The sequence below is a fragment of the Mesitornis unicolor genome, unplaced genomic scaffold (genome assembly GCF_000695765.1).
Source record: "Mesitornis unicolor isolate BGI_N332 unplaced genomic scaffold, ASM69576v1 scaffold15375, whole genome shotgun sequence".
NCBI lineage: Eukaryota > Metazoa > Chordata > Aves > Mesitornithiformes > Mesitornithidae > Mesitornis > Mesitornis unicolor.
Window position 1 is genome coordinate 135,744 of NW_010185012.1, and position 10,835 is coordinate 146,578.

General features: G+C 40.4%; 1 protein-coding gene across 1 annotated transcript in view; it reads right to left on the bottom strand.

The window, feature by feature from the left end:
- AGPAT4 (1-acylglycerol-3-phosphate O-acyltransferase 4) overlaps positions 1-1,636 on the bottom strand; it is a 61,866-nt gene extending 60,230 nt beyond the window's left edge. Inside the window, exon 1 of the mRNA XM_010184689.1 lies at positions 1,458-1,636. Within this exon, the coding sequence (XP_010182991.1) occupies positions 1,458-1,635 (178 nt within the window). The 5' untranslated portion in view covers position 1,636. The remainder of the gene's footprint in view (positions 1-1,457) is intronic.
- Between the last annotated feature and the right edge of the window lie 9,199 nt (positions 1,637-10,835).

Below are 10,835 nucleotides of genomic sequence, written 5' to 3' on the forward strand. Positions count from 1 at the left end.
CAGGAATATCCTCCCTTTATTACAGAAATAATAAAAGTGCACCCCCAATTTCTCTCTCATCTCGCTGATGAGAGATGAGTTATCCCTAGTGACCTCCAATTTGAGGCACGTGGCAGATTTCTCCCTCAAACCGTTCATTATGGATACTAACAATGCTCTCCCTTTTCTGGTTCCTAGTAGCAGAAGAGGTGATTTGAAGGAAACCATTTTGCAGCATTGCTGCAACACAATTCTTAAACAATGCGACAGAGGGCTGCTTTCCCCAGTATGAAACCATCCATAACTCACTTAGCGCTGACAGTGACATCACACCTGAATAATCTTTAGGGAACCTCGAAAAGGCACACACTTTGCAACAATTTCACTTTTAGGAAGTAATTTTGAGTTTCAGAAAGGCCCACTGGAAGGTGGACAGATTTTAACAGCACACTCCCAGCTACTGAACACAGACACATTACCGTATTGTTTAACAGCTTCTGTGGAGAATGCTCTCTGCTGTAAATTGAGAGCAATTACGTAGAAGTCAGAAGTTGCGCTACAATAAATCAGGGCTGAAACTGCAGTCATAGCTCTCTAAAAACAAATATAAGAGCAGACTTATAATAACAAGAAAACTACAAGTGCTCTAATAGTCCACTGTTGACGGGTGGAGATTCTACCAGCCTCCTACTAACAAAGCAGAAATGAATGGATACAGGTCTCATTCACTCCACTGGAACTGCCTGTTTAGTCAAGGGTTGGTGAACTGTCACATCTCCCAGCAGTTACATGGGTCTGATCCTTCTGCAAGTAATATTCTGAGCTTATGCTCCCATCTCCCCCAGAAAAAAATAATTGCAGCCCCCACTTCTTTCGATGCTTACAGGCTACCTGCTGTATTCTACACTGTAACTATATGCATATACTGAATACATACAGATGCAATTTAAGGTCTGAAATGCCTATTCAAAGAAACAACAGCTTACAACTGGCTTAAGAAAAAAGCACACGGAATCAAAAACTTTTCCTTTTTCTACTGCTGTTTCCCAGCCCTGAATAATATTCACACAGGAAACACTTAAACCAAGATCAAAACCAAAATCATGCATGATAAAAAGACTGAAAGCATTATTGGAAGTGACTTGTTAACACTAAGTCTGCAGATAATGCATCTCAGCAAGTTCAGCTATTATTTGGTCAATATTTCTTATTTGGCTTAATGGAACATGATGGATAGCCAAACAAGAGGCATTCATTCTTCAACATCCTGAGTCGAGCAAGTATCGCTCTATAAAAGTGCAAAACATTTCGGCAGAACAGGACATTTCAACAAAGCATACACCCCTTCACGCAAATGCAAGCGCTGTAGGAGTAATGACCTTTATATAGGTTACTTCAAAATCTGTTTCAGAACTTTTCTACCAATTCCCTCCAGACAAAATACGAAAATACATTAAAAAAACAAAATGAAATCTTACGGCTTGAAATGCAGTAAGCCAGCCTGCAGTTGATCCTCCTGAACAGTTGCTTGTTGATTGGCCAAAGTATAAGTGTAAAGAGTTGAATGAAGTTAATGATCAGTCCTGACACTATAAATATGTAGCAGATCAGAAGGTGGCAAATGAATTGAGACTTCAGAAAGCCAACGATGTCCATGATTTGCTGAGAAAGCAAGAGGGTACCTTCAGACCCAAAATTCAGAAGACAACCTGCAAAACCAAATAGTATCAGCGGTTACAGAGTGTATTTATTTCTATAAATATACCGTTAACACAGACTTCCCGTTTTACACTTAAATGCAGTAAAATGGAAGCAAATTCTATTGTAGAAAAAAGACCCCATGACAGTATTTGCAAAAGTAAGCATGGAAAGAGAATACCATATTTCTGAATTGTTTTGGAAACAATTTTTTACATTTGGGTCCTAATTTTGCAAAATCCATGAGTATATGACTCCATTCCATGGACTACAATATTCCTCTATCAGGTCTTTATTGGTAAATTATGAGCAAAATAATCCACTTATATTTTTATTTGAATTGTCTATTCAAATAGACATAGACTATGGCCGTAAGACATAGACTGTGGCCTCTGCTACTTTCAAGAGCAGCTGCAAAGTAAACGCAGGTTTTAGATCTTTAAGTCACAAATTGTCCCATCCTCTACAGGATACCCCAGCCATGCTCCCCAACCAAAACGTAGCAGCAGCTCCTTAAATCTAGCTTTACTGACTTGTTCCTTTGTCCCATTCAAATATCAGTTGATTTTGGCAAGAGAATAAAAGCTTGGCTATGCACTATACACACAATTTGTTCAATTATTCCTTGACACTGTAATTTTGTCAGTTATACTCCATAAGCCCAGAAAGGAAACATCAATAACAGCACTAATCCATGACCCAGCAGCATTTCCAGAAGACAAAAAACAAATCAACCCTTAGGTTACTTAAGAAATGTTTGTATAACTTTGGAAAGGACCAGACCAACCTTAGCAGCTGAACATTTAGAGGAAGTGTCCTTTCCCAAGTATTCTGACCTACCAAATACCATATTGACCTCCCTCACTACCATTATTACCAAGGCTAGTCTCATTTGCTAGGAGGAAAAAATATGAAGACATGATTGCTGAATAAAAAACACTCCAGTATTTTAAATAAAGTTAAACAGGCAGTGTTGCCATCCTATTCTGTTTCTACAGTGTTTCTCCCTCTAAGGCGTATGAGAGTCTGCCCAGGGAGGAAGCCCCGAGACAGTATTTTTGAATGTGCCAATCATAACCAGTAACAAAACGGCAGCTGTCAGCATGCCAGGGAATTAACTGATGAAAAAAATCTTTATGCTGATTCTTTTAGTTTATATGGGACCCCATTATGTGAGGCACTGAGTCTAGATCAGTGTCCTGAAACATTTGTTTTACTGCCCTTGCTGACTATGCTTACCACAGCAAAGAGCACGCACAAGAATTGCTGCAGTGATAGGAAATTATTTAGCCAGGTTTTCAACAACAAGGAAGATGAAGGAAAATTTAAGAAGGAGAATCCGCATTGTTGTATAATTTATATAAAGAGTTTATGGCAGTCCCAAGCGTATTATTAGCAGACAAAATGTGCCTTTTGTGTATCACAGACTTTGTTCCCTTTATCTTGCTGTACTATTCAGTACCAAAGCAGATACCATCTGTAGCTCAGAATGGCAGAACAGGCCTCTGTTCATTGTAGTAACTACCGTCATGATACTTGCAAAAAGCTTTTCCAGCTTTAACCAACAACTCTATTAAAAATATGTTTCCAAGGGTGGCAGAAAATTTATCAATATGGGCTTCGACCGAAGCCTTTGTTTTTTGTTGAAGGCTAAGTAGAATGAGAAATGTTGTCTAGTAGGAATCACTGCAGTGATTCATGCCCCGGCCCCTCCATCGCACTCTAAAGACAGAGCCAAACAGTTAAAAAAAACCAAAAACAAAACAAAAAAAAACAAACCCAAGTTTTGAGTAAGTTTACAGTAAAAGATACAATATTTCACTTACCTAATTCAGATTACTTCAAGTAGCAAGATTAGATCACTTCTTTAAAACAGTCAGAATGGGAGCTACTGGTTACTTACAAGTGGATGGTTTAAATAACTGTGCAGTGCCTTAAAACTTGATGATTAGGCCCTTGTCTAAAACTGATCAAAAGGCTTTTTGTGTTAGCTAGCTTGTTTAATTCCATTCCACAGAAACACTCAAATTCCCAGAGACCAGTAGATCAGTTAGGGACTGGATAAAAAAGAAATGAATACATAAAATAAGATTAAAGTACCATCTACTTACAACACAGACCTGGTATGATCAACAGAATTCTACTGTAATAAGCAGTTGATTGAAAGACTTTGTGACAAGGAAGAAATCACCAGAATGTTAGTCCACCAATTAGGTGTTTTTTTCCATTGTAATAGTTGTCTAACTCTGTTAAAATGTTATGTTTATGTGAAACATTTACTTCATACTGAGTCTTTAAAACAAAACTTCACAGAATTAAAATAAGCAAAGATGAGATGACCCTGATAAAACACAACTACTGTCTTACAATTTTATGAAGCCACAATGGAATGTTTGAAGGTAATTTATTCTTCAGTTTCATATCTCAGCCATCAAATTTCAATTCCGTAAAGCTCCTAAGATGTTCTCATTGCAAACTACATCTACTTAAGCAGTACCACTGAAATGCATCTAACCTAACTTGATTGTAAAAGGAACAAGAAATTAGAGACATTGCTTAAATTCTGTTTTTCTGAAAAGCAGGGAGACTAGAGATTAATTTTCTCTTCTGATTAAATGCAAACTGTTATCCCTAAAAGAACTGCAACCCAAACACTGTATACCGAGTGCTACCTAAGTGTTCGGTTTCTCAGGTTGTCATGGTTTAAAGCTCATTCTTTGAGGACTTTTAAAATACAATACTTTTTGGACCGTTTTCATCACCCAAACTCCAAGAAGTGCAGTTTATTCTTTGTACAAGCAAGAAAAAAAAAGTAGAAATTAATTTTCAAGAAGCAATTCTGAACTTACGAAAGAGGTCTAGAAGCTTGCTTTTTAAGAGTTTATAGGAACTTCTTCCACTTGCTCTTTATCTTACTGAACCTCCTCATGGGTAACATCACTGTAACACCAGGTTAAGTGATAAAATCAGGTCTTTAATTCTTAATCCATGATGCTGGTTTAATAAATTACATTGATTTCCTTAAAGATAATGACTGAAAATTACAGCAATCTTTTGAAAATAAAAGGGCCAATCAATGCATTTTCTCAGAAGCTATTAAGATCAGACAGCTGCCAAGAAGCTCTCTTCTGTCAAACACCCCTTAAAATGAATAAGGAGAAAATAGCCACTCAGAGCATCAAAAATAGATAGGGACATTCTTTAGTAACAGTTTTCCTTGGGATATGAAACAAAAGACTCAAACCTCAAATGTCCGTCTAGGGTGCAAGTTAACAAGCATCTATCCACATGACTAAGAGATCACAGGATCAAATTTAAAAGCAAACTCCACAACTATTCATTCTACCTCTTTTCATCCCAGGTTTCATTCTTCAGCAAGATCCACTGTGGTTTCTATGTCAGCTACTCTTGATGTTTCCTTCTGCTTAGAATAACTGACCAGGAGGACATAGAAGAAAAAGCAATTTTACAGCAGTGATCTACAAGGTGCAAGGTGATGTGCTGCCAACTAACAATGTATTTCCTACTTCAAAGTCTGTAAGAGTTTTGAGAATACAACTGGTGATCTCGTACAGAACACAACTGTGTGCACTTCTACAGAAAGCACAAGAATCAAGCAAAGAACTGTCACCCACCTTGTCCAAAGTTTATGCAGTAAAGAGTTCTTCAGAGTGCAGAAAGCAACAAGGTATCTATTCGGCAGTATTTGAACTAAGCTAATGTTGTTCATACTTAAAAGACAGGCAAAACAGCACAATATCTGGTTATTTTCAGAAGAGCATGTTTCAAGCCTATGCAAAGGCTTTCACTTATGTCTACTCTTTGATAAAGTCCTTAAATGCTGTGCTGCAAGTTAAGAAGAACCAAGCATATGATGATGCCCATTCCTGCATTTTGTGATCTAAACCAGATTCTTGGAGGGATCAGTTACAGACACCAAGACTATGAAGATTTGCTCAGGTCAGATTACAGCAGTTTCAGTAGCGCTTCTAAGAGAATTTCAGTTGCCCTCAGAACAGCCTAGATAACAGCATTGTATTTCATATTAGAGTACATTTTAACAATGCTTCTGTATATGAAATATATATGCAAGGCTAGTCACAGGAAGCCTTTGTGCTCTTCTTTCTGCTAGTGAGTATCAAAAGTGAGCAAACATGAGGTTATGTCCATGTATGTATTTGCCTTCAAGGCAAATGTATCTGTACATGCCACACACACAAAAAAAACCCCAAAACAACTCTGGAGGAAGAATTATGCATCTATTTGCCTCATGCTTAATTAGGGTTTGAATCACTTCCCACCTCCTCCCAAAGGCAACTACTAGAGCACTACCTCCTGTGTGGGGTTTGCATGGCAAGGTGTTGGTAGTGTGAGAGGCTGCAGGCATGGCTTCTGTGAGAAGACACCAGGAGCTGCCTCCCATGTCAGACAGAGCCAGATCCAGCCACCTTCAGAAGGGACTCGCCACTGGCCAAAGTTGAACTCATCAGCAATGCTGGTGGCACCTCTGCGATAACATATTTAAGACAGGTTAAAAAATGCTGCATAGCAGCTATGAGTGAGGAGTGCAAAAACTATGAAACAACCCTGCAAATACCAAAGTCAGTGAAGGAGAGGGAGGCTGTGCTCCAGGCACATGAGCAGATATTTTCCTGCATCCTGTGGTGAAGCAGATTGTCCCACTGCAGCCCATGGAGGACCATGGTGGAGCAGCTATCCATCCTGCAGCCTATGGAGGATCCGATGACACAGCAGGTGCCCTGAAGGAAGCTGCAATCCATGGAGGGGACCTCACTTAGGAGCAAGTTTTCTGGCAGGAACTGCAGCCCATGAGGGACCGAGGCTGGAGGAGTCTTTTCCTGCAGGAGAGACCCCAGTAGGAGCAAGGGAAAGGCACAAGAAAGAAGAAACAGCAGAGAAACTGTTATGGACCGACTGCAACAATTTTCCTCATCCTCCTGCACCACTTGGGGTGTGACAGCAGCAGGGAGGTAAAGAAGTCAGAGTGAAGTTGAGTCTGGGAAGAAGGGGCTTGGGGGGAGGGTGGTTTTAGTTTTGTCTCTGTTTCTCACTACCTTACTCTGTTCTCAAATGGCAATAAATTAAATTAACCTTCCCCAAGTGGAGTCTGTTTTACCCATGCTGGTAACTGGTGAGTATTTTCCCTATCCTTATCTCAACCCATGAGCTTTTTCATCTTATTTTCTTCCCCTGTCCTGCAGTGGAATGGGAGTGAGGGAGCTCTCTGATGAGCACCTGGCAGCCAGCCTAGGTCAACCCACCACACCTCCTAGAAAAGCCCTAAATCAGGGAAGAATGTGAGCATATCTTCAGTTCTTCCCCAGAGCTAAGGGAACTAAGAAAGTTTTTAGGTTTTCATGAGGAGTCATGCATTCCTGAACTGCGTATTTTCTAACACGCACTGCTGGAAAGGAGAGATTAGTCAGTTTGGCTGTCTCAAACGCTGAAGAATGAATACTATCTACTATAAAACTGAATTTATTGCTATAAAACTGAATTTGTATTTATTTTCCATTAAGCATAGAGGCAATTAGCACAACAGAGCATAAACTGATGAACATAACCCAGGAGTTTTTGAAATTATTACCATATAATAATACTTTCCCCTTTCCCTTTTATATTTTCTTCCTACTATGAACTAATGTAGAGCAAGACAGCTATGTAAACTCTGCCTGGACACAAGTTCTCTGCCCATGTATGCATACTCTCTGCTGCTATGAATGCACAGCATCACTACTGTTAGCCCTGACAGCCTCAATGTTTTTCCCCTTACCACACAGAAAGGGACATGTTTATACAGCAAGGCAAGGGAGATGATGGCACCCTGTGAGAGGCATGTGTAGTCTGGGAAGGAGAGGAAGAGATGGGGAGCCGCTGCCCAAGTTCTGGCGAGGAGCAGTTCAGTCTTGCTGCTTCTTCCAGGAGCATGAAATATTCAGGGAGGAGGGAGCTGAACAACAAAGCCACAGGGAGCTGGGCTTAAACACAAAGGCATTAAAGAACTCCTGGAGGTGAAGTGTTTAGGGACTGCAGGGCTTGATACTGCAGAAGGCATTTATTTGAAGAGAGTCAGCCCCTTGAAGTTAAGCACTTCTGTTCCAAGCTCCTGTGGAGATTCTCAAAAAGTATGTCAAGGAGAAGGTAACTTGGGAGCAGAACATCAAGTTCTCAAAAACAGTAGTGGAAGGCAAGCACTCCAAGTGTTGCTCTTCAACTGTTTCCCACTCAAGTTTCTGTATTTCAATACATTCATATTGTCTTCGTTTTGCTGGGAGAGAACCATAGAATCAATTTTCTATTCAGGAAAGCTGAATTTCTGAGAAGACTGGAGTACTCAATTCTGTGGGAACAAAGTTGGTAAGACACTCTGTTTTAGTTCATGGCCAGCCCTGGTGAGCAGGTTGCTATACTGGCCAAGGTCTTTAGCAGTTTCAAGTTCACCAGGTGAAGAAGCTATGAGGAGCGAATGCCAGGACAGCTGACCCAAGCTTACCAACAGAAGTATTCCATACCATAAACGTCACACTCACTATAAATTGGGTAGCTTGCTAAGGACGGCTCTCTTTACTTGAAGGTTGTCATCTCTGGAGGGTCTCACCCATTGTTCTGCTCCCAGGGCATACTCTCCTGTTCATTGTGACCTCTGTGCTGGAGCTGTGGTGCTCGCAGTGTCTGACATCTTGCATTCACGGCTGGGAGCGCACAGCTCGCAACCGCTGTATTAGCTGAGTGCAACTTCGTGTATTTTATATTAATGTTGGTATTTACTTTATCTGGGTCCATTAATCTAACAAATTACCTGTGCTAATAACAAGGGCAACACAGCAAACACAAGTCAAATTTGAGGACTGAGCAAGAGGGCAGAACTAAACAGCAAACAAAAATTTACAAGTATACGGAGAATCTAAGCAGGATGTGGGCTATGCTGTCACACAAGCAACCTGGATAATTCCTCAAAAATAACCAGAGTGAACAACAACAGTGTAGGACAAGCAGCTATATATCATGTGCTCATAGCCAATTTAATCTCTGCTCTCATAGGCAACATTAAGTGCTTAGCCAAAAGTACCCAGGCCAACACAGTACTGTCATCTGGCACCCCCCTCTATAAAAAACAAACCCACCAAAATATGTTTCTACAAAGTCACTTCAGTGGATGATCTGGCTTGCTGCAGAAGTACAGGTTATCAAATAACAGTGCTTATCAAATAACAGGATCTGAATGCCTGCAACAAATTAAACCTTCTCAAATATAAATATATGTATCTATATACGTAAATACGGATGCTTTTGTGTTTATGATACTTGAATTTGTGTACAGAACAGTCATGGAGCATTTGAGGTGACTGTACACTTGAGGGACAGAGCTCAGAGTCTGTCCAGTTAAGCCATTGGTCCTCCCTCAATGCTCAGACTGTGAGAAATCCTTTAATGGTGAAATCCTCACCATCACTCCTGTGCATGGGAAATTAATACTTTAAAAACTACAGAGGCAGCAAGGCAGCAAGGAAGTACAGCAGGATGTTGCCACCTGCATCGTGGTACCTACCTAGCATCAAGGGCACATAGCACTATAGTTAATCACCTCTGCACTGGGTATTTCAGGAACAGATTCAACACCGGAGTAGCTACTGAGTTCTCCAGTGGTTATTACAAAAACATTTCTTTTAGAAGAGCCCAAAGAAATGTGGAGAAGGAGGCAGGCAGACAAAGGATCATTCAGGAGCCTGTGTAAAACCATGAGGATCTTTGAGGGGGCTTTTTTGGTTGTTTGTTTTGTTTTTTAAATTGTTCTGGTAGCCCAAGCATTCTCTTGATATGAGATAAGCCTTGGAAAGGAGGTCTCTCCTAAGAAGACTCATGGTTTATGCTTGCCAAACACTGATCAACCTCATCTTGTTTTAAGGAACTGTAAATTACATTCACAGCAATGCAAACAATCAGTGCAAAGTACAGGAACTCTCTATACTCTCAACAAAGTACCTCCCCAGCATCCAAACCAGCTTTAGGTCTGAGGCAACAAGGGAGCAGGGATCGTATGTTTAGTTTAAAGCTCTAAATATTTAAACATCCTATTCTTATCCACAATAAGTTAGTTTCAAAGTTAGACTACAAAAGTATTACCTCCTAACACCAGCTGTGCAACAGACAGCTTTCCATACCACTAACACACGTAAGCAGCTGTATCCATGCAGAGAAGTTTCACATCCACTCAACAGCCTTAGTAACATAAACAAGTCCATTTCTATATGCAAGATCAAACCCTTTATGGATAAGATAGAAACAGTGTGGATTTTTGTGAATTCTTTCCTGGATTTATCCACTCCTTTTCATATTAAAAGCTCCAGCCATTTAGATGACACTCATGAAGTAAGCCTGGCAAGACCTGTCTTGCTGCCTGCCTTAAACACAGAGAAATCAGAAAACGCTGTTAGAGAGCTTGCGACAGTCACATGGCAAATCCACGGCAGAGCGAACTCCAGAACCACGACCTGTCAATTCCCCACGTTCCAGCTTTCAACATAAAATGGTACTTTTCATCCTCCTTTAGTTGCCTTCTTGCCCATGATCAAGTTCCCCTTGCAAACAGCTTCTGACAGGTCACGTGTAGAGAGCAGAAAGGGAACGAGCACATCCCACGAGGACCTTCAGTGGCAGCAGATGATGCACCAGGTATAAATGCAGGAGATGGTTCAAACCAGGATGTATGTGCTCATCTAATGAACTCTATTTTCTCTGCTCCTGTCTCCATTCCTCAAGAAATGAAGACAAAGTATTCAGCAATCTGGATGGCTCTGTACTATAAAAATACAAGTGACAAATTTCATACCAAGCCAGCAGTGCGGTGTGCACGTGCACACAAACACACACCTCTTTCATTATTGCTACCCAAGAGGGAATTAAAGGCATTGCTGGATGTTTCAAGGACAACAATGGGAAGACAAAAATCATCAGCACTGAGAAGAGGATAATTTTCTTTCCTCAGTATGCACCCATAAAATAACCTCTTTATATTTTCTGGAATTGTGACTTACATTTCAGTAATTTTGGGCAGCCTCTTTAAGCCTTTTCCTAGAAGCCTAATTCATAACTTGTGTGGGTTTGTTGTATTGTTGTCCTGGTTTGAGCTAAATAGA